Below are 25,176 nucleotides of genomic sequence, written 5' to 3'. Positions count from 1 at the left end.
AAATAAAATTGATAGTTTTAGAATATGTTTTGTTAGTAAAAAGTGCATTTCTTTATTGTTTTTTGGTAAAACTAAAATAGCATCAAATAGCTTTTTGAAAGATATTTAGAAGTTTAATCTGTTAACCAATATTAACAGTGGTGTTATACGTAACCTTATATTAACTTTTTTAAGAGGTAAAGAGTGTGAAAACTACCTGCTTATGATTGGGAACCTCACATTTTAGGTAGAGAGTTGACACTGTGACATGCTTGGTACAAATACAAGCTAGACCAATATTAGAAGATAGTTAAGTCTTAAAAGTTGAACCACAAATAAGAACAAGGCAAATCCAGACTTGAGACTTCAGTTTTGAGGGATAGGCAAGATTTAGGTGGGAGGTAAGCCAGGGAAAGAGCAAGAATAAAAGCATGGAGGAATAAATAATCATAGATTACATGGTAGTTTATATATTGATTAACTTGGATGAAAAAAAAAGAGTTTGAGGATTTTTTTTTTAAAGATTTTATTTAAAAAAAAAAAATAAAGATTTTATTTATTTATTCATGAGAGAGAGAGAGGCAGAGACACAGGCAGAGGGAGAAGCAGGCTCCATGCAGGGAGCCCGATGTGGGACTCGATCCCGGGACTCCAGGATCACGCCCTGGGCCAAAGGCAGGTGCTAAACCATTGAGCCACCCAGGGATCCCTTTGAGGATTGTTAAATAGACTGCATGGTGGGTTTCTGAAAGGACCTTTGAAAGCCAGGAAGAAGAGTCTAAACATGTTTCAGTAGATAGCAAAGAGAACAAAAAGCAATAAGCTAGGTTTTTGAGTAGTTTAAAAAATATTTTTGAATATTTGGAGGAAAATGTAGAGGATATGGGAAGAACAGCTACAGTACACTGGTAGTAGTCAGAATATCAAGTGGTAGGATGTAAGAGAGTAGGATAGTGGCAACAGGAAAAATAGATTTGAATCCCTAAGAAGTAAGGAATTGAATTTGAAGCTTCTGTTGATCATAAAAGTACATGCTCAGTGTTGGTTGGGTATTTTATTTATATGTATCCTGCTTCCTTCCAGAATTTGAGCCAGTAGAGATTTTAATCTAGACAGTGTTGAAGATTTGGTCTACATATAGTCCAGGTAGCATGTCTTACACTGTATCTACACACCCAGGCTTTCATCTTGATCATGTATGTTGCCATTCAGAGAAATGTGGTATATATAGATGGAGCACTGCTATTCTATCACCATTATTTGAAAAATACTCCAGGTATCTCATCTCTAGCCAGCCTACCTGTACATTGTGATCCTTGTTCTTTGTTAAAGGAAAAAATAATCACATGTTGGTGAGAATTAACTTTCTTTTTGTGCCATATAGATGGGTCTTGATGGACTCCAACAGGACTATGTCAGAAAAGCTGAATATCCTTTTAGCTCTGAGCAAAAATGGATGGCTGTTAAGTGTGTACATCGAACACAGCAGGTACCCTTCCATGTAAAGAGTACATACTAAATCTTGTTTAACATAGATGACTACATTGTATTTATTATCCACCTTTAGGTTTAAATACTCATTGACTATAACAAAGTCCCATTGCTTTAAAGTATATATAATTTATAGTAACTTATCCTTGTTCTCATGTTCTCTTTGAATTTATGCATAGAGACATCGAGTTTTGCTGTATGAGCAAACAGCTTAAAATGAATTAGACCCAAGTCTCAGTGTCTTAGATCCTGAGACATCAGATTCGATATTTTTGTTGTAGATGACTATGTATTAAAGGTTTCTGCCCTCTGGTGTTACTCTGTGTTCTTTCACTGTAGGAATGTCTGGTCTTCAGAACAAACAAAACCACATTATTTTGTGGGAAAGTGATTACCAAATGTTTATAATTCATATTGGTTTATTCATCTTAAAAACTGGCAAAATGACAGGCACTGATATTTCCAGCTGCTACTTTGTTCCTGGGTACTTTAGAAATTTTTACAAAGTTAGTGTAATAAGAATTCTTAGTTATCGGCAGTGTATAATTATGTCACTCATAGTTGCTGTTAATAGTGTGATGCTTAAACTTACTCTGCCTTTAAAGTATTTGTTATTTTTATATTTTTATATTTTCTTTATTAGGAATTAATTGGTTATGTATTTTCACCTGTGAGCAAATAGTTTGAAACCATTATGTCTCTATAGACAGGAATGAGTGAGATTTCCCCTTCACCCATAATAAGTAGGAAATATAATTGATTTTAAAAGAAAGGTCAATTTGGCCAACATTGAACTTTTAGATGTCTGCCAGGAACTTTGTCCATGAGGGTTAAAATACTTCTATCTAAGCTTTAAAGGAACTTTTATGAATCCCTGGGAAGGGAGACAAGTGAAAATAAAACTGTAAAAATAAAATACGTTTAAACCTTGTAACATAAGGGGTGCCTGGCTGGCACAGTTGGAGCATGTGACTCTTGACCTCACAGTTGTGAGTTCAAATCTCACATTGGGCTTGGAGCCTACTTAAACCTAGCAACATTAAGCATTCAAAAATTGTATTAGAGTTAGATAATTTTCATCTAATGTCCCTTGACATAGAGTTAATACAGCTGTAGTATGTATTTGAGTTTATTTGAAAGGTCAGTTTCTTTACGTTTTATGTATGATCACACAGTACTTCAGGATAATGAAGCTCATATAAAGTTTAATGATTTGACTTCAGCAATTTTGAATCTAACTTCACCAAAGTTGTACTCTGGAAGTTATACTCTGATGTTACAGTTTGATTGATCTTCTCAGTTGTGGGAGTGGGAGATAGGTAGCAGCAGGATATAAGTTTGAAAAGATTTGTGTGATTATATTCTCATTTACTGGTCTGAAGAGCTTCTTATACAACACAAAACCAACCAATGTAACTAACAAAACCCAAATACACAGATGTGACTCAAGATCTAGAAGAGGTCAGCCTGGCACAAATGTGGCAGATTTACCAATTTTAAAAATAACTTCAGTGGTTCAAATAGTTTGGCTTAAGAAGACTTTCATTTGAGCAGGTCAGTATACATTTATTTATACTTTTTCCCTGGAACCTGCCAAAATGATAACCAATGAGTAAAGGATATAAAAAATAGAAAGTATAGAAGACTCAGTGTGAAAATAGAGACTAAGACAGAAAGCTAAAAATAGGAGATCAGTTTGAAATTCTGGGTGAGGAACCAATAGAACCTCCTGTTTCTTGAGGCCAGATTATCAGCCCCCCCCCCCCCTTTTTTTGTATCTCTGAGGAATATCAGAAGTCTCATCTTGGAGACAAGAGTGGAGGGCAGAATTAAGGCTTATAACTGAAAACAGAGTGATTAAGGGCAAATCACTGTCCTCCAGGGGAAGTCTCTAGCCATACCTCCACTTTCTTAGAATGCCTGCAGGGAGGTATCTCCCTGCCCTCACTCTCTAAGTAAGAAGATTAAGGAGTTGTAGAGAAGCTGACTGGTCCCAGGGAGATCCTCACAGTACAGTTTTTTTTGTTTTTTGTTTTTTAAGTAAACTCTACACCCATTTTGGAGCCCAATACAGGGCCCCAACTCACCACCCTGAGATCTTGACCTGAGCTGAGTTTACAAGTCGGATGCTTCACTGACTGAGCCACCCAGGTGCCCCTAGTACAGAGTATTTTTTAAGCGGGCTCATCACTTATTGGTAGAGTTTACTGACTCTTGGTTATCATCTCATCATCATACAGTGAGGGCCATCATTTGGTAAACCTATCAATGCCCATGGAGCTTCTAAACCTTTAATTTTTTCAGTCTTAATGTAAATGGACAGTCAGGAATTGCTAGATACTTGGGAAAAGTCTTTTTTTTTAAGATTTTAATGAGAGAGCGAGAGAGAGAGACATAGGCAGAGAGAGAAGCAGGCTCCTTGCAGGGAGCCTGATGTGGTACTCAATCCTGGGACTCCAGGATCATGCCCTGAGCTGAAGGCAGATGCTCAACTGCTGAGCCATCCAGGCATTCCTAGGGAAAAGTCTTTAATACGAAAGCCACAGACCAAACCAACAGAGAAAGGAGTCTCAGCAAAACAGTGATAATGGTGGATGAAGAAAATTTCCAAAGACCGTAGAAAATGACAACAAAATGCCTTAAATAGAACATTTATCAGAAGGTGGAACAAAAAGTCAAAGAGGTGCTTAATATAAAAGGTAAGGTACAAAAATCAGAAAATAAATAGGAGAGCCAGCATCCACCTAATAGTGGTAATAGAGAGACAAGAAAATGGGAAGATTTTCTTAAATATTTATTTATTCATTCATTTATTTATTTAATTTATTAAATATTTTACAATGTTATTATTTTTTAAAGATTTATTTATTTATTCATAGAGAGAGAGAGAGAGAGAGAGAGGCAGAGACACAGGCAGAGGGAGAAGCAGGCTCCATGCGGGGAGCCTGATGTGGGACTTGATCCCGGGTCTCCAGGATCACACCCTGGGCCGCAGGCTGCACCAAACTGCTGCGCCACCAGGGCTGCCCTATTTATTTATTTTAGAGAGTGCACGCACTCACACACACACAGGTACACACTGGGGGAGGGGGAGGAGGGAAGCAGACTCCTTGTTGAGTTGGGAGTCCACCCTGGGGCTTGATCTCAGGATCCTGAGATTACGACCTGAGCCAAAACCAAGAGTCGGCTGCTTAACTGACTGAGCCATCCAGGCACCCCCAAAATGGGAAGACTTTATCAGATAACACCATAAAAATTTCCAGAAGGACCTACCTCAGCTTCTAAAATAAAATTGCCTGTCAGCTGCTTAGCACAATGAGTTATGTTAAAGAGTGGGATGAAAGGATAAACACAACAATCAAGAAATTTGAGGATGCTTAAGGAGAATTTTGAAAGCTTCTGGGCTAGAGAGTGAGTAGGCAAGGGGAAGATCATATACAAAGGTTTAGGAATTAATGTAGCTTCTTTAGACTTTGCAAAAGTAACACTGAACTCTGGAGCCTGGAAGTTAATAGAAGAATGTCTTCAAATTGAGAGGAAATTTATTCTCAGCTGACCTTAAAAATGTGATAGAATAAAAATGTTTTGAGATATTCCGTGTCTCAAAATCTGTATCTCACACACCTTTTCTTAAATACTTGCAGATATTTTATTCCAACATAAGACAGTAGACTAAGGAAAAGGAAGATTTAACACCCAGAGTTCTAACCAGGACAACAGTGCAAAGAATCCCCATGATAGAGGTGAAGGGGAAGTTCCTGGATATTAGTTATGTAGCAGGCCTACAAGTCGACCAACTCAAACTAGAAAGGAGAACAAGACTCAAGAAGGAGATCTTCATTAATAATGTGGAAGGAATAGCTTACCTGCTCATTTAATCATATGAAAAATACCACTGAGGGGTGCCTGGGTGGCTCAGTCTGTTGACTGCCTTCAGCTCAGGTCATGACTGGGATTGAGTGCCACAAGGGGCTCCCAGTGGGGACCCTGCTTCTCTCTGCCACTTCCCCCACTTGTGCTCTCTCTCTCTGTCAAATAAATAAGTAAAAAAAAAAAAAAAAGAAAAAAATACCATTGAGAAGGGCTTTTTATATTGCATGGAAGAGTTTGGAGATAATTAGTGATAGGTATAAATAAAACCAAGTAAATAAAAAGAAGTTATAAGCTTTTTAAAAGACAAAGTTAAACAAGAAAAGAAATATATTTAATTTATATAGGCTATGGAAACATCATCATACCTTCCTGTTGCCTTCCTGCCTTCTAGTATCTCCTCACTAGTTACTTGGGGACCCAGGCAGGTGGGAGCTCCATCTCAATTTGAGCACACACTGCCCTAGCAGGGCCAGAGGAATAGCACATTATTTCCATTTGGAAGTGACACAGTATTGCTCATATTTATCGGCCAAAGCAAGTCACGCCTGACTTCAAAGTGGGAGAGAAGGGCAGGGAAATATGTTCCTGTCATGTGCCTGCAAGAAGTGGGATGTTTGTGAACTGTTCTAGTGACTATTCGATTAGCAATGAGGAATCATTAAACAGAATACTGACAACTTTTGCTTTAACTGTTTTGTAATGATGAGTGGAGGAATAGGTAGTAGGGGTGGCCAAACTACTAACCTGTTACAGTGGGCAATGTATAAAATTGATCAGTGAAAAAGTAGCAGTATAAATGTATTTAATAACATGGAGATAAATACCAAGGAAAACAGCTAAAAGAGTTAAAATTGGTTTGGCTCTGTTGAGTAAGACTAGAGGTGAGAAAGTTTGGGCAGGCAGCTCTAGTTTTTCATTGTAAGCTTTTATATAATGCTTTCCTAGGGTAAAAAGTAAAAGGTTCTGATAATACCCGTAATTATAAAGTGGTTGTGAGAATCAAATGTGATCATATATATTTGTACATATAATAGCAACTAATGGAAAGCCTGAATTACTGTTTGTGGGCTGATGATAGATTTCTTTCCTTTTCCTGTTAGGTTGTAAGGCTCTCCCCAACCTCAGAGTTTCTGACCTAAAAGGGCTTAGTATAGCATTGCCTTCAGTTGTGGAGGTGAGGGTGGGAAGTAGATGCTATTTTCTCTAGAGGGTAAAGAAAGCTTCCACAAAAGAGCTTTTAATCTTCAGAGTTCAAGTGCCACTCAAAGCCTTAGTTAGGCTTGAGTAACTTCCCTTGGGATTATGAGAAATGCATGCCATGTATTGTTGGACTCCAGTGACAGATATGTATAAATTGAAATAAACTTGAATTTATTTGCGGTTTTTTCTTTTAGGATGGACCAGAGATTTGTTTTATGAAAGGGGCTTATGAACAAGTGATAAAGTATTGTACTACATACTACAGCAAAGGGCAAACCTTGGCACTTACCCAGCAGCAGAGAGATCTGTACCAACAAGAGAAGGCACGAATGGGCTCTGCAGGGCTCAGAGGTAAGGCCATTTCAGCAAGATAATGCTTGCTTGCTTGCTTGCTTTCATTGCAGTAGAATTGACATACAATGTTATATTAGTTGTAGGTGTACAGCATATTGATTTGACAAGTCTATATTGTGCAATGCTCACCATGGTGGCACGGTCACCATCTGTCACCATATAACATTATTATAATATTATTAACTATATTCCCTATGCTGTACTTTTCATTCTCATGATTTTTTTATTTTATAAATGGAAATTTGTACCTCTTTATCCCATTCACCTATTCCTGCACCCTCCTCAGTGATGCCTTCTTTTAATTGTAGCTGAATTCGTGCTTCACATCTGAGCTGTCACGCTGTATCCCAGGCTTTGTAGAACATCCATTTCTAAAGTGTTATGTTTTAGTTGGCTCTTTGACCCCTAAAATAAAAGAAGTTGGGAATGTAGCAAAATACGAAATTTCTAGTTCTTACAGATATGCATTGGCCTCTGAGTAGGTGAAAGGAATTTTATTTTAGACAAGTTTATTTTATGAGAAGGGAGATAGAAGAAGGTAAAGTGATATTTCTCATTTCATCATTTGGACTGTTGTAATTATTGATAGATCTAAAATACTTTCCTAAATACTAAAGTTTTAAGCTTTTAATTTGTCCTTTAAACTGAGGCGTTCCTCTTCTGCTGACCTTCCCTTGCCATTCAGAGGAAAGAAGTGTCCAGATTCTGATTTTATGTCTGTGTTGCTGACTAAACAATGATGGGGGAGAGAGGATCTGATATGCACACAAACATTAGGCTGTTAAGGACAGTATATGTAGGATTGAAGAGGCCAGGGTTGGGGCCATACCTGGTTTTTACCTTCTGGATAGTCATCTGGCTTGTGGGGAATATATATACTTATGTAGTCTCTCTCAGGGAAATTGGAAGAGTTGCCTTCCTTAATCTTATTATTTTACAAAATAGAGATCAAGCACAGTCCTGGAAGGAGGAAGCAACTTAATGTAAAAAAAATATTCATGGTTCACTTAAGCAAGGGCTCTCTGTGGTTATAAAACATTTTGATAGACCTACAGAATTTCTGCTCTTATAATAAGCTAGGTTTAGAAAAGTACTCTTGTGGCTTTGAAGGCAGAGTTTTGTTATTTTTAGCAGCTCACGGCAAGGGGGTCCAAAGTTGGCTTGGGTTTAGAGACACTAAAGAAGTTTCAGAGGTTTCACACTTACTTTAACTCATCATCTGAAAGATTATGGAAGTTTGTGTATTTGTGGTTTGGTGTGACATTGTGAAAGAGACCAGAGTTGGGAGAGGAGAAAAATCTCTGTTTTGCAGGGCTTTAGGAAATGTTCTGGTCATTTGTCTCTTGCTTCATGTCTTTTCCTCTGGTTAAGCTCCACTTTCCTCCTCTCCCTGAAATTACCATATTGGGAACAGAAAGACATCAGATTTAACTTGATATGTACCTAAGTTACATCTTCTAAATTATAAGTTTCTTAAATATACTTGGTTCTTAATTTTGAAATTAGAATATGTTTTGTTTTTATGCTTTAGTCGGGGACCCTCCTCATGAAAAAGGTCTACCTAACCTTGTCCCAAACAGTAGTAGTAGCAGTAGATCTTCATTTGTGCTAAGGAAGCAAACAAACATAGGATACTAACCTCTAGGCTAACCCTCCACTGAGAGAGCCAGGAACTGATCTCCCTTTCTTAGGGTTTACTGACACATGAATTGATACTCACTTTCCCCTTCTGTTGCCTTCTGCCTCTGTTCCAACATCAAGTGACTCTCCAGGGTGAAAGCCTTTGGAGCTCACATCTACATAATAATTAGGTATATTACTCTGACATTGGGAGAATAGAAGTGGTTTGCCTCTAACCCTGGTTTTCTTTCTTTTTTTTTTTTTATCTTTTTTTAAAAATAAATTTATTTTTATTGGTGTTCAATTTACCAACATACAGAATAACACCCAGTGCTCATTCTGTCAAGTGCCCCCCTCAGTGCCCGTCACCCATTCACCCCCAGCCCCCGCCCTCCTCCCCTTCCACCACCCCTAAATTAAAAAAAAGTTCTATATTTTTTAGTTTTTTAAATTGGAGTTCAATTTGCCAACATATAGCATATCACCCAGTGCTCATCCCGTCAAGTGCCCCCCCTCAGTGTCCATCACCCAGTCACCCATCCCCCCACCCACCTCCCCTTCCACTACCCCTTGTTCGTTTCTCAGAGTTAGGAGTCTCTCATGTTCTGTCATCCTCACTGATATTTTCACTCATTTTCTCTCCTTTCTTGGTTTTCCAAATATATTTAATCCTTCTGCATGAATAAGAATGAATACTGCTTGTGATCTGGTTATGACTTTTCAGTTTACCCATGAGATACATATGTTTAGTTAGTGTGCTTTTTTGTGCTCTCTCTGGTAAATTGTTCAATCTAATAATATTCCAGATGGTGATGCATTTTTGGCTCATAAGGTAGTTATCAGAAGTTCCAGAATTCTGAGGATAAGCTAAATGATATTTGGAAATGAGCAATACTTTGTGTTAGATCTTAAGTGCCCAAGGATGACCGGAAAGTACCAGTAATGATATGGTGGTGTTAGTTAGATATTCTTAAAGAACCAAAGTTAAAAATAAGAAATACTTAATAATGTTATGAAAAGAGTAAAAGAATCCAAACTGCTGTTAATTAGTGGTGGTTCAGTCACTTTACAGATTAATTTAGCTTCTAAGGTTTGTCATGTACAAAATTGTTGTATGTTGTATATAGTTAATTAATATAGCCTTCTCTTCAAGCTATTGAATTGTTCTGGAGACCTATAAAATGGAAAGATGAAGATACATTAGTAACAACCCCCTTCAGAGGTGTCTGTTTAAAACTGATTTTCAAAGCTCAATAAACCCATAGTTTCTCCAAATACCTAATTATATTTTCTAAAGAGCTAATAGTTGATGTTTAGAGGAGCTGCATGTAATCGCTTTGTAAAAACATTTATTTGCTCCTTACTTGACTTTCTGCTTAATAATTCTTTAGTAATAGCTTTAAGCAACTCCATATCTAGAATCATTGATGTCTTCGCATGTAATAATTTTTATATTTAATGATTATATAATAACGTTATAATCTTAAGTGATTTATTTGTCTCTAGCTTTTGTCAGTAAATTGTAATGCTTTTGTGACTCATATTTTCTTTTTTGGGTTTTATTATTTCTTAAGTTCTTGCTTTAGCTTCTGGTCCTGAACTGGGACAGCTGACCTTTCTTGGCCTGGTGGGAATCATTGATCCTCCTAGAACTGGTGTGAAAGAAGCTGTTACTACACTCATTGCCTCAGGAGTATCGATAAAAATGATTACTGGAGACTCACAGGAGACTGCAGTTGCAATTGGTATAACTACGTTGCTTCCTTTTTTTCTTTTTCTTTTTTTTTTAATAGCTTTTCTTAAATGAACTGCAGTACATAGCTTTATGAACCATTAGATATAAAGTGTGTATGCATAATATTGACATTATACACATTTTTTAAAAGATTTTATTTATTCATTCATGAACGACAGAGATTGAGAGGCAGAGACATAGGCAGAGGGAGAAGCAGACTCCCTGTGGGGGACTTGATGTGGGACTTGATCTCAAGACCTTGGGTCACAACCTGAGCCAAAGGCAGACAGTCGACTACTGAGCCACCCAGGTGTCCCTGACATTATACAATTAAAATGAACTCTCTTATTTACTCATACTCTATATAGAATTGTGGGCAAAAATTTATTTTAGGCTAAAAATACTATTAATTGAAAATACATAACTGTTAGGAAATCACATTTACTTTATTCACAAAAGAATAGTTCATTATTTTTAATCTCATAATCCACTATATTGTTGGATTATGTTTAATCTCATAATCTACTAGATTTTGCGCATGAAAGGAAACATGAAATTTAGTTTTCCCTTTAAACTTGAGGATTATTTGCAAAGCAGACTTTGACTTATACCTGATTTGAAAGAAAATAGCTTGTGTCTATATTCTCTTGTTACATCATGTATGTGCTTATGTTGTTTGAATGTCATTTAAGATTACCTTAAGAAATGTAAGAATTGAACGGCACCTGAGTGGCACAGTTGATTAGGTGTCTGACTCTTGATTTCAAGTTGTTGGATCATGATCTCAGGATTATGTGATTGAGCGCCCCGTTGGTCTCCATTCTGGGCATAGAGCCTGCTTGGGATTCTCTCTCTCCGTTTCCTTCTCTTCCCCGCCTGCACCCCCCATATATATATGGGGAAAAAAAAGGACACTGAAAGTTAATCTCCTGGAATTTATAAATTGTAATTCATGCTGATAAATTTAAGGTTTGCTAAAATCCATTAATTCTGATTTTATTAATATAGCAAGAGACTGGTATAGGAGTTTCACACTTTATGTTATCTAAGAAGAGTATGTCACCAGAAACAACATTGTTGGGAAGATTATACCTAGAAAAAAAAATTTTTTTTTTTGAAAAAAATTGTAACATCTATTTTCTTTTACATTTAACTACATGATTACCATAGATCCACCAATGTTTTGTCTGGCTTTGGATACTTTCCTTAAAATGCATTCTGATCTTTATTAAAATTGAATTACTAAGCAAAACCTGATTGGCCCTGTTTCAGTTCTTACGTATGGTGGGTTAAATTGTCAAAACTCTTATTCTTAAGTTTAAACAAAAATAAAACAGAAAACCCTAAACTTTCAGATAAGTTTGTCTTACTAATAATTTGTTTTGGTGATCCCTTGGTATAAAGACATTTTTTACTTAAAAATGAATGAATAACAAATCATATAAAGTGAACCTTATGTTGACTAGCCTAGCAAGCAAAACTAATTTGTTCAATTATGTTTTCTCTCCCATTTCACCTTAGCTAGTCGTCTGGGATTGTATTCCAAAACTTCCCAGTCAGTCTCAGGAGAAGAAATAGATGCAATGGATGTCCAGCAGCTTTCACAAATTGTACCAAAGGTAGGCCTAAACTTAAAGCCTTTTTAGATGGAAAGGCCTTATTCCAAGTGTTACAATTTCTGTTACCTTCATGAAACTGTTTGAGAACAGTGAGGACAGGACTATCTAATTGATCCAAATCATGAAATGAAATCTCATGATTGAAGTCAGTCTTCTCATTAAGAATATTTATGATACAGTTGGAGTATTTATAGTCATTTGAATACAGAGAGCAAATTGTTAACTTTAGCAAGAACCATCTTTCCTCAGAGGAGGGTATATGGAGGTTAAGTGGTTGAATTACATTTACAAAGTACAGAGTGGAGAGCGATCATTACTTTGTATTTCTTACCATTTTGTTTTAAATGTGTCATGAATACTTAATGCTTTTTAAAGAAAATTGAGGTATCATTTTCGTACAGTAAAATTTACCCTTTTTAATATACAGTTCTAAGTTTTGACCAGTGGATACAGTCTTGTAACCAACCACAGTCAAGATCTAGAACAGTTCCATCATATCCCCAAATTCTTCTATGTCTTTTTATAGTCAACTCCTCTCTCTACTTTTAACACTTGGCAACCACTGATTTGTTTTCTGTCCCTATAATTTTGCCTTTTCCAGAATGCTTTAAAAATGGAATCATATAGTATGAGGCTCTGGATCTGCTTTTTCCATTTAGCATAATGCTTTGAGATTTATCCATGTTGATTGTATTAATGATTTGTTCTTTTCTTAAATTGCTGAGTACAGTAGTATTCAGTGTTTGGGTGAATGTGTTACTTGTTTACTGGTTTAAAGACATTTATATTATTTCCAGTTTTTGTTGATTATGACTAAAGCTACTATAAACATTTGTGTTTAGATTTTTGTATGAAAATAAATTTTCATTTCTCTTGGATAAATACCTAGGAGTAATTGTTGGGTCACAAGGTTATATGCTTAACCTTTTAAGAATTTTCCAAGTTGTTTTACGAGGTGGCTTTATTATTTTGCATTCCCACCAGTAGTGTTTAAAAGTTCTAAATTCTCTGCATCCTCACCATCATGCGAGATTGTCATTTTCTCTCACACCTCATTCTAATAGGTAGGAAGTGGATCTTTGTATGGTTTTAATTTGCATTTCCCTCACAGTTAATGATTTTTAATATCTTCATGTGCTTATTTGTCATCCATATATCTTTATATATATATATATATCTTCTTTAGTGAAGTGTCTGCCCTGCCTATTTTTAAAAGATTGTATCTGTTTTCTTAATGACTTTTGAGAGTTCTTTATATGTTATAGATACAAGTCCTTTATCAGATACTTGATTTGAAAATAGTTTTTGCTAGTCTATGGCTCATCTTTTTATTTATTTTTATTTTTTTTTTTCTTTGTTTAGATTTTATTTATTTGTTCATGAGAGACATAGAACGCAGGGACATAGGCAGAGGGAGAGAAGCAGGCTCCTTGCAGGGAGCCCGATGTGGGACTCTATCCCAGAACTCGGGATCACACCCTGGGCCAAAGGCAGATGCTCAACCGCTGAGCCACCCAGGCGTCCCTCTTTTCATCTTTTAGCACTTTCAGAGAGTAGGAGTTTCAAATTTTGATGAAGTGTAGTTTATCATTTTTTCTTTTATGGATAATGATTTTGATGTCTTTTCTGAGAATACTCTGCTTAACCCAATGTCACAAAGAATTTTTTTTTACCTATATTTTCTCCCAAAAGTCTTATATATTTTTAGATTGTTACACTAAGGTTTGTGATCCATTTTTTAAAAAATATTTTATTTATTTATTCATGAGAGAGAGAGCGAGAGAGAGAGAGAGAGAGAGAGAGGCAAAGACACAGGCAGAGGGAGAAGCAGGCTCCATGCAGGGAGCCTGATGTGGGACTTGATCCTGGGACTCCAGGATCATGCCCTCGGCTGAAGGCAGACGCTAAACCACTGAGCCACCCAGGGATCCCTTGTGATCCATTTTGAATTTTTGTGTATGTTGTGAGAAATGGGTTAAATGGTTAAAGTTCAGGTTTTTGCATATGGATGTTCAATTGTTTCAGCACCTTTTGTTGAAAAGACTTTTTTTCTTTTAGTTTAAATAAACTGAAAAGAAAGAAAAAGACTGCTTTTTTCTTTGAAATGCCTTTTTTTAAACCTTTGATTGTAATGCTTTTCCAACAGATTATTTATAGGGAAAGTATCTTCTTTTTTTATAACTCGTTAACTTCTTCAGAGCCTTTAAGATTATTATAGTGTAAGATTATTTTATTAGGATGCTTTGGCTGTTGGGGTTTAGAGGAAGGAACTTCACAAAGCCTCTTTTGTGGGTATGTAAGTTCTGTAGGAAGGGCCTCATAAAGGATAGGCAGTATTATTGCCTCTAAGTTCTTGACAGTTTGAGTTTCTTATCCTTATTGTTACTTGACCTATTTATGCACATATATTTGTATATCCTTTAAAATAAGTGTTTATCATCTGACCTTTATTTTTTTTTAAAGATTTTATTTATTTATTCGTGACAGACAGAGAAAAGCAGAGACACAGGAAGAGGGAGGAGGAGACTCCATGCAGGGAGCCCGATGTGGGACTCGATCCTGGGACTCCAGGATCGTGCCCTGGGCCGAAGGCAGGCACTCAACCACTCAGCCACCCAGGAGTCCCCTAAAGCTTTTTATAATAGAATTTTCTGATTAGAAAATTTATTCATTAGAAGTATATGTTCAAATTGTAGAAAAACTGGAAACCTAAAAAAGTAAGAGTCAGAATGGAAACTGCCTGTAATATAATCCAGATACTCAGAGGTTGTACACTCACAGAGCATCCAAAATAATAAATTAACCCATGTCTTTTTAAAAAATGTGCTTAACAAAACTTGGTTGGACCCTTTATAGTGTTATAAATATTTGTTAAACATAACTTCAGCATTCCTGAAATCATTAGTTATTATAAAACATGTTTTTAGTTGGTGTATAATATTTTGCTTCAGTATACTGTGTATGTATAAACACACAGCAAATACGTGGTTATATAGTCCTTTTTTTGTTGAAGTTTTAGCTTCCGTTTATTTTTTGTTACTGTAAACAATTACTTCAAGGATAATAACAGTAAGCAACTATTTACCATGTGCTAGGCAATGTATATATTACATACATTATCTATTTACTTCTAATAGTCATCTATATTATAAAAGATAGGCAACCCCATTTTTACAGTTGGGGAAATTGGGGCCCAGAGAATATGAGATACTTTGAAGTCTCAGATCTGATGAGTGATGGCAGTAGCATCAGGACTGGAGCCCAGGTCTGTGTGACTCTCAGGTCATATGTTACTTACTGATTTATTGAATATGTTATACACGACATTATCATACACGACTTTGTACCCATCTCTGATTATTTCTGTAGAATAAATTCCTACATGTGAAATGATTGGACCAATGACCAACATATTTACAAAACTCTTAACACATACTGATGAATTGTCCTCTGAAAAGATTTTAGTTTATATTGCCACAAACTGTCCTTCATACAGTAGTAGTAAGTCCCTAGGCCTCCAGCCTCACTTGTGGTTAGATTTTAGGTATAGTTACAAGTAGACATGTACTGTTTTACTCGTTTATCTTTTCTGTATTTCAAGCTGTAGTTACTCATGAATGTTGTTTTCAGAGCATCTGGGAACAGTGTGGGCATTTGCTTTATTTTGCATTTAGTGAGGAAGCTATTTCCATATTTGAATGGGAGTGTGTGTGTGTCTCCTTTCCTGTTAGTTTCTTCCTGACATTTATTTCTGAGATATATTCTGTATTAGGTTACCCGGGAGTATTGAGAGGGAGTATACATTAGTAAATATATGTGAAATCTGCAGTTAATTAAACATTTTCCCATTAGACCTTTGTTCAACCTTTTCTTCTGAACCTATTCCCAGAGATGGTAACAAGTAGTGAAACTGACAGATTTGAAGTTTCATTTTATTTGCTTTCTTGGTTCATTCTCTGGGCTCTCTGATAAAAATGCTAATGAACTCTGAAAACCAACTTACAGGTACTTAGAGAGGGAAGTAGCAAATTGCAAATTACAAATTACAACATCAGCTTGGACAAATTACATCTTTTCCAGATAAGAGTTTTGTGCATTAATTATGGCAGATACCCTGATGCTATTCCAAAGAGACTTAAACAATATAAAACCTAAGCCTTGTGAGAAGCTTGTTGAATGACTTAGTTCATGTTACTCTAAAAAGGAATTCTATAAATACCAGGGCTTCCTTCCAGGTATTTCTTTTGACTACCTAAATCTTTTCTCCACGTATTATTAATGAATTGTTTTGGGGTTTTTGGGCTTAGCTGGACTCCTCTTGTCCCCCAATTTTGTTTTCTTTCCCACTTTATCTTGTGTTTATGGAGCTCTCTTATAACCAACATGTATACTTGGTCTTACGGTTTTACTTCCTGTTAGTTTGAATAGCTTTTCTTTTATCCATGTTAAAAGCAAAAAACTTTTCTTCTAAATTTCCAGCTTACTGAGATTTTCCCATATGTACTAAATCTCCTTAACTCTGTTCGTTATTAAAATGTTTTTTAGTTTCCTCTTTCTGTAATTCAGTCTCATTCCAGATCTAACATTGCTCTGTCCTATTGACCTAGAGCCATACTACTTAAAGAGTAGTATGGAAACTGAATTTTGCTTAATTATTTATAAAGTCCATCTAGTGGGAAGCCTGGGTGGTTCAGTTGGTTAAGCATCTGACTTTAGCTCAGGTCATGATCTTGGGGTCTTGGGATGGAGCCCTGCATCAGGCTCCTGCTCAGCAGAGAGTCTGCTTCTCCCTCTGCCTCTGCCCTTCCTCCCCACTTGTGCTCCCTGTCTCAAATAAATAAATAAAATGTTAAAAAAAAATCAACCTGGGAGTTCTTAATGTTTTTGTTTATGATTTCTTCCCTGTGTCGTATATTTCCCAATGATTAAAGTGGACATCCTCTTTTGTTCTTTGTTTTTTATAATAGTACCTCTATTTGTATTTCTAACAAACTTATTAACCAAATTTCTGTAATATAATCCCAATCAGCCTGCTGTTTAAATTTTGATAGGTTATAAATATTTTGTCACCCCTTTCTTCTTCAGTGCATCAGGTATCTTTTTATCTTTTCTGGAAGATTAGGGTAACTCTAGCAAGTTATTTTAATGCCAAGAACATTTTTTATTAACCTTTCCTTTAATATTTTCCTGTTTTCTTCTTTTTATGACTTCCTTTCTCTAACACCCTTGTCTGTTTGTGTTGATCAGGAAAACGCTGAATGCTAACCACAAATATAAAAGAGAAAAATACATAGATTTTCCCCTCTCCTTTTGATGATTTTTATCTTTCTCTCCCATTTTATTCCTTTTTTTTAAGATTTTTAATTTATTTACGACAGACACAGAGAGAGAGAGGCAGAGACACAGACAGAGGGAGAAGCAGGCTCCGTGCAGGGAGCCTGACGTGGGACTCGATCCCCGGTCTCCAGGATCAGGCCCTGGGCTAAAAGTGTCGTTAAACTGCTGGGCCACTGGGGCTACCCTCCCATATTATTCCTTAAACTCTCTCCTTTTCTGACATGACTTATTTTCCACTGTCCTTTTACCATCCTGTCTTCATCCTGTCTTCTCCCTTCTTGTTCCCAAACTACAGTGATTTTATTGTGTGCTTTTACCTTTAATTGGTACTTTTTTCCAGGTAGAGAAACAGATATAAAGGCGAAAAGATTACGAATAGAGGAAATTGAGTTACTCCTAATTAATCCTAGCTCTGTGATACAGTGATGTAGCTCAATTGCTAGTCCTTTCTGTTTTGTTTTGTTTTAAATCTCATTTATTTAGCCCATAATTTTGTGTCACTAAATCTAGTATTTTTAGTCAACTAAGGAGATTGACCTGCCCTTCTGGTGCTTTAGGAACAAATTTCACTGTGTACCACATGCAAAACACGAAGTGAGTCTTCAGTTTTGCATTGAGATCTGCTTAGTCTGAAAACTGCTACTCCTTTTTTTGAGTTGCCATCAAAGCTTTGAGATGCTAAAATCTTATATCAAATGGTAGGTTTATTGGATGCATGTCAAGTAATTTATTATAAAAGAAATACGCTTTCAGTCCAATAGTTACATCTTCACTGCCACTGTCAGTGATAACCCACAGTGGTTATAATGGAATGATTTGAAATGATTTGCAGTGGCCTAAAGGCAAAATTTTACTCTGTTCAACCTGAGTATTGGTAATTAGCCTTTTACTTAAATATTCTGTAAAATCTACAATCTTTGCTAAACACTCTTGTACTTCACTGTGTACTACATGATTAATTTCTGCAGTAATGTAGAATTTTCACTTAAAAGATAACTAGTATACTTCCTTTTTCTTTATAGATTTTATTTATGAGAGACACAGAGAGAGATAAAGGCAGAGGCACAGGCAGAAGGAGAAGCAGGCTTCATGCAGCGAGCCCAATGTGGGACTCGATCCTGGGACTCCAGGATCATGCCCTGAGGGGAAGGCAGACACTTAACTGCTGATCCACCCAGGCATCCCATTAAGTAGGATACTTTCAATGAGTATGTAGCTGAGTCTTTTTTAAAGACACACTAAAGAGTCTGAGTAAATTTTTGAATTTTTTTTATAGGAAATATGTTCTCCAAATATGAATTATGTGATTCATGGTACTTAGAAGACCTAGCCATATGTAGAAATGTGATATTACAGTTAAATTGAGCCTTTTGCCTAAGAAAATGATCCTCATTTATTTTAGACCTTTATTAAAATTAGGAGAGAATCTTTGAACAGTCTGTGATGGTACTAAGAGTCATTCAATGATTAATTCATTTTGTATTTATAGAGGACTGAAGGTATGAAGCAAAAATCTCTGCCTTCAATGGAGCTTATAGTTTAAGATAAGCACATATATATATAACATTATGTCAGATAAGTGCTAATGAGCACCAACAAAAGCAGGGAAGAGAGATGAATGACTGAAGAGGTAGATTGAAATTTTTAGATAACATGACTAGAAATGGCCTCACTGGCAGGCCATATAATATCTGAGGAAAGAACACTCCAGACAGAGGGAGCATAAGGGTAAAGACATTGAGGTGAGTGTGCATGGTTTGTTTCAGGAACGATGAGGAGGACAGCATAGGTGTAGTTTGGGTGACAAATGAGGAAGAAGAGGCATGCACTTCATGCAGGACTTGGTAGGTAGTAATCAACTTTGACATTCATTCTGAGGGAGATAGGAAGTCATTGGAAGGTTTTGAGCAGAGGACAGATGTAATCTGCCTTGGGTTTTAACAGTTTGATTATGGTCACTGTGTGAAGAAGAAACTGCACAGGAAGCAAGGGCATAAATAAGAAAATCAGTTATTGGCCCCATGGGTTTAGAGTAAGGAGGTAGAACTCTGGATTTATTTGAGGATGGAGCCAGTAAGATTTGCTGTTAAACTACTTGTGGCATCTGACAGAAAAGGAAGAATCAAGGATGGCTTCCAAAAATAGGGTCTGAGTGACTATGAGGATGTATTTATCATTAGCAGAGGATATGAAGGAGCATGTATTTTGGGAAATAACAAGGGTTCAGTTTGTGATAGTTTTAAGTCTTAGAATTCCAAGAGGAAAAGTGGAAAAAGTAGTTGGATTAATTTCATTGGTCTGGATTTTAGAAGAGATATTGAGGCTGGGGACAAAAATGCATAAAAATAAATCTGTAAGGCTGGATGAGATCACCTACGGAGAAAGTAGGGGATTATTAGACCTCTTACATAGGGAAATTTAAGAACTAAGTTGTGGAATATTCTAACATTCAGACTCTAGGGAGGTCTGGAGGAACCTACGGAAGAGGAGTAGCCGGAAAGGTAGAAGGAAGACCAGAAGAGTATATAGGGTAGTCAGGGGAGCCAAGTGAAAAAATTGTTTCAGGAGGAGGGAACTGCCATCTATGTTAGGCTGCTGCTGAAAGGTTAAGTCAGAAGAAGAATGACCGATAGTGTTAGCAGTGTGAGAAGTCTTTGGTAATCTTGAATAGGAGTTTCAGAGCAGTGTGAAGACAACGGCCCAATTTTAATAGATTCAGCAAAGAATGAGAAGAGAGAAACGGAAGACTGCAAGTACAGAGGAGTTTTGCTATAAAGAGAAGGAGAAAAGGGTGGCAGCTGAAGTGAGAAGGAAAGTTTTTAGTTTTGTTTTATCTAAATGGAAGAAATCACAGCATGTTATTTACTGATGGTAAAGATGCAACAGTGAGGAAAAGATATTGATATCAGAAGGAGGAGGATTTCTGGAGCGATGATTTTAAGTAGGTCAGAGGGTAGAATATTTGCCCTACACTGGGAGCATATTCAGTTCATCTGTAATAAAAGAGAAGGGAGGGGATGGTGCCTGGATACAGGTACTTTATTGGTGGGAATTATGGAAGTTTTCTTCTGATTCTGTTTCCTCTGAAGTGGGAAGCAAGGTTGTCAGTTGAGATTGAGGTTGGAGATGGGGATGAATTGAAAGTATGAGGAGAGAAAACTTAGTATGAACTAATCCTCTAGTATAGTAGGGAAGACAATGGTGTACTATGTAGATATTAAAATCACCATGACTTGGAAATGTTGGGAAAAGTGACAGTGAGGAGCTAATTAAATAAGTCACAGAGATGAGAAGTACAGCATAAAGAAAATAGTGGTATTATAATAATGGTGATATGGTGATTGATAACTACACATATCATGGTGAGCATTATGTAATGTATAGAATTGTCGAATCACTCTGTTGTACACATCAAACTAATACAGTGTCATATTTATTTAAAAAATCTGGAAAAAATTTTGTGAAACGTTGGGGACCGACCTAGAGCAGTGAATGCCTGCAGTTAGTAGTAAGTATATTCTCATGCGACATTCAAAACTGGAGTTTTGTGAATAAAGAAGGGAGAATGAAAGACACCTACCCCTGTCTAGTTTTACCTAGTGGTAATATTTGAGAGGACCGTAGGGATGGCCTTGGTTTGTGACAAATGAGGTTAAAACAGTGGGGAAAAGTGGAAGATACAGGGGATGTTGTTGATGCTTGCCTTTGATGTACAGCAAAGGGGTATTAGTAGACCAGGAGATGGAATCAGAAAAAGCGATTAAATGCATGGCTTGGACAGATAAGATCATAAAAACTGTTGGAGATACAGTGGAAGAGAATCTAAAGAATTAACAGGAACAAAAGAGAAGTAGACACTTGACACTGTTAAAAAAAAAAAAAAACAAAAAGACTCTACAGACATTGAGAAACAGCTATTCTTTATCTTTCCTGACAGAACAAAGGGAAACGGCCATTTTTGTTTGCCAGTGTGATGAAGAGATAAATGCAAGAGAGTTTTTCCTTTATCCATCTCTGAAATATTTCTAGAATAAGGCTGTTTTCTCTTCAGCGCTTAAACATGGGATAAATTAGATAATTTGTTTAGATTACATATTTCCCCGGATAACATTGGTAAAGTTTGAAATGACCATGTGAAATGAGTCTCTTAACAAACATATGGTATATTATTTAACCTTGATCTCTACAAAGTAAATACAATTTACATTGATAATTTAAAAAATTATTGTTACAAGTGCATCAGATATTTTTTAACATTGAAGATTTTTAGTGTATCCTGTATTTTAACAGGTAGCGGTGTTTTACAGAGCTAGTCCGAGGCACAAGATGAAAATTATTAAGGTGGGTCTTTAAGAATCACATTGTTTTATCTCTGTCTCCAAAATGCTACTTCTTGTCTTTCATTATACTTAGATTTTTAGGAATATTGATAAGAGCATTAAAGTTGGAAGTACTGTGAAACAAAAGAGGTGGGTTTTTTTTGTTTGTTTTTGTTTTCTTGAGCTTGAAATGGAAGCATTAATAGAGAATTTAGTTAGCAAAGGAAGATGTAGAAGAAAACGTTAGTGAAATATCTGCAACACAACCTTCTTTAAACAGTTGAACAGTGTAGACATTATGTTCTGACAGGAGTCCATAGTCAAATCATCCCAGTGTAAATAGCAGTAATTGCTTAGAAACTTAATACAACAAGAAAAGGAAATGTTAGGAGAGTGGGAAGAGTATTTCAAATATTTCATTATTTATATTAATCAGTGAGGTATATAGAAAGCAACTGATGTAGTATCCATTAGTTAAAGGGCTTAAATTCTTAATCACATAGACCTCCCTTGTATTAGTTCAGAGTTTCTCAACCTTCACACTATTTGACATTTTGGACTGGGTTCTTTGTTGTGAGGGGCTGTCCTTGTGCATTATAGGATGTTTAGCAGTCCCTGACCCCTACCCCAAAGTCATGATAATAAAAAATATCTTCAGACATTGCCTAATGTTTCCTACAAGGCGAAATTGTTCCTGAGAGCCACTGTGTAATTAACTCTAGATTAGACTTTAGACATAGCTCTTGCACATGAGAATATGAATAGCAACTCTTTCTAAGCTGTATCTTAAGACTTCCATATATTGAAGTTTGTTGAAAAGTCAGTGGTCCATATTATTTCCAATCTTTATTATGTGAACAAAATAGAGAAGAGTTGTTGATCCCTTTATCTTTGTGGAAGCAACATTTTTATCAGAATCCTCCCTTCCCACTCCAGTCTCTACAAAAGAATGGGTCGGTTGTAGCCATGACAGGAGATGGAGTCAATGATGCAGTTGCTCTGAAGGCTGCAGACATTGGAGTTGCAATGGGTCAGACTGGCACAGATGTTTGCAAAGAGGCAGCAGACATGATCCTTGTGGACGATGATTTCCAAACCATAATGTAAGTTTTATTTCAGTGAATGTGCATCAGAGAATTTTGTCCCATCTTTTTCTGCACTCCATCTCCAGAGAGTTCAACTGGAAAAGAATTAGGATATTCAGTCTATTAGGATATTCAGCAGTGGATGAATTGTATTTTACTAGAATGAATTAATCTTATGTATGGCCTAGTATATAGTTTTTGAGAAAATTATTTGTATGGAATAGAAAGGACATAATAAATGGCAGAGTCATTCATTTAGGAAATACTTCCTGAGTGCCAGACAGATGTCACATTTTTCTGGCCATCAGTGTAGTGGTACAGGAGTAAACTTTCATGGGGCCTTTATTCTAGTTAAACTCAGGCTATTAGAAATATGCATGTGCATGGCCTCACAATCAGTATTAAAAGTAATCAAGTTCATCCATACCTATTTCCTTATGGACATAAGGACACTTACCATACTGTTAGTGATACAAGTTACTAAGTTTAAATAACTTTGTCTCCTTCAGCTATGGTTTCTAATGGATTTAAGATTTTATGTAATATCTGATCATGTCAGTTGTGCAATGTTCAGGTGGCAGTCACTTGAATTCTGTTATCTGATAATCATCTGTCAGGTAACCTGAGTCTTCCTCATTTCAGTGACTCATGCTAATTATATGCCTGGCATACTTCATCAACCTGTAGTGGCCAAAAGTGGAGCATGTGGGAGCTCAGAACTCAGAATTGACACAATCTTGTAGGGATAGAGGTTTTTTTCTTTCCATTCTTAGAATTGTATAAAAATCTTGAAAGAATGGAGAAGTTGTTTAAAAAAACACATAATTTACTAGATTCAACCAAATGAGAATTTAAGTATCTTTGTAAACTATATTCTCTATATAATTCTGCTACAGCACATGTCTGATTTTGTATAGGAGCAATAGGTAGCTTAAATTCTATAATTCGTATATATCTTATTACCAATAATTCCTGACATACATTAGTTTAACCCCTTACCATGCATGCATATTGTACCTTTAAGAAAAAGAAAATTGAGAGGTAAAGATCACTATTTTAGTATTATAAATGTGTAGTATAGTCTCTTGTGTAGAAAGAATGTATGATTTTAATGTTGAAATATCTTTAAGAATAAGAATTTTAATATTGTGTAATTAAATTAATTCAGGTAGAGCTTCCCAAGCTGGACTTTCATTCCTTACCAGAATAATGTTTCTGTATTTTTTTTCTAATCTTATTCATGTGAAGAAAATTAATAGATTATTTTAGTGACATGTGTATATCAGTTGCAAATTTGTTTTCAGAATTAGTTCTAGAATGTTAGTAAGATAGATATATCTTTATTTTTGTGTGGTAATATGTCTCATTTAATTTTTTTTTTTGAATTTCAGGTCTGCAATTGAAGAGGGTAAAGGGATTTATAATAACATTAAAAATTTTGTTAGATTCCAACTGAGCACGTAAGTTTGTAAGGAGTTTATCACCATGGATCTTATAGATAAATTATATGAGAAATAAAATTCAAGCAGAATGCTTAGAAGCCTCTGGGCTCTGAGTGTTGTTCATATGTAAATTTTCCAAAATGAAAATTAATTCTATCCTAAAATTAAAAATGGCATGATAAAAACATGATGTCTTTATCATCATCAAAATATGTAAACATTTGTGGTTTATTTACTAGCTCCAGAAGTAACTAAGGAAGGAGTGTCATGGGTTTCCTTAGTATCTTTTTCCAAAAGTAGAAGGGCTTTTCTGTAGTCAAAAAACAGTTGCCAAAATATTGTTGAAACTATTAACAATTATGTAGTAACAGCTATTCGAACTTAATTTTTAAAATCTTCCTCTGTTATCTAAACATCTTGAAATCCTTTATTTAAATGCTGTAGTTACAAGGTTTATTAACCTTTGGCTTCAAAATATTCACACAAACAAAGCATAGGATACTCAGAAATACAGACTTCCTTTAAAAGCACGGTAGTAAAATGAGATTTTCAAATACTGAAGAAGTGGTATTATAAAAGCAGTAAGAATTATACTATGCTGACAGATTTTTTTAAGTGACTCTTTTTTTCCAACAGGAGTATAGCAGCATTAACTTTAATCTCATTGGCTACATTAATGAACTTTCCTAATCCTCTCAATGCCATGCAAATTTTGTGGATCAATATAATTATGGATGGACCTCCTGCTCAGAGGTAAGAGTTTTTTTTATGCATATATTAGAAGAAAAACAAAGAAGGTGTGGTATCTTGATGATTAAGTTTTAAAATTTCATTCATGGACAGCATTAGAAATCTATTCATGCAGCAACATGTTTGTTATAAATTGTATGATGTGTGCTTATATCATTTGCTCCCTTTGAGTGTTGTTCATGTGTCATGGATCTGAGCTTTTGCATTATGTTGGATGCCCTTTCTTAAGTTGAGAACAGACCAGGGAATAGGTGCAGTCCCTGTCCTTAGGAAATAAGCTTTTGTCTCCAAGCACGGGATGTAATGGAGAAATCCCGAGTTTAGTGTTTAGTGGGTTCTGTTGTCAATTTTAGAGACTTTGGAAAAGTATTA

At 35.9% G+C, this 25,176-nt stretch overlaps 1 protein-coding gene across 5 annotated transcripts in view; it reads left to right on the top strand.

Annotated features, from left to right (window-relative positions):
• Positions 1 to 25,176, top strand: part of ATP2C1 (ATPase secretory pathway Ca2+ transporting 1) — a 138,272-nt gene that overhangs the window by 89,845 nt on the left and 23,251 nt on the right. For all 5 annotated transcript variants that reach the window (XM_077865198.1, XM_077865202.1, XM_077865199.1 and 2 more), the window contains 8 exons: positions 1,364 to 1,468; positions 6,738 to 6,894; positions 10,092 to 10,262; positions 11,774 to 11,871; positions 21,499 to 21,549; positions 22,464 to 22,630; positions 24,004 to 24,072; positions 24,691 to 24,807. In XM_077865198.1, the coding sequence (XP_077721324.1) occupies positions 1,364 to 1,468; positions 6,738 to 6,894; positions 10,092 to 10,262; positions 11,774 to 11,871; positions 21,499 to 21,549; positions 22,464 to 22,630; positions 24,004 to 24,072; positions 24,691 to 24,807 (935 nt within the window). The remainder of the gene's footprint in view (positions 1 to 1,363; positions 1,469 to 6,737; positions 6,895 to 10,091; positions 10,263 to 11,773; positions 11,872 to 21,498; positions 21,550 to 22,463; positions 22,631 to 24,003; positions 24,073 to 24,690; positions 24,808 to 25,176) is intronic.

This window comes from Canis aureus, chromosome 22 (genome assembly GCF_053574225.1).
Source record: "Canis aureus isolate CA01 chromosome 22, VMU_Caureus_v.1.0, whole genome shotgun sequence".
NCBI lineage: Eukaryota > Metazoa > Chordata > Mammalia > Carnivora > Canidae > Canis > Canis aureus.
The sequence above is the reverse complement of the archived record's forward strand: the minus strand, read 5'-3'. Positions and strand labels throughout refer to the sequence as shown.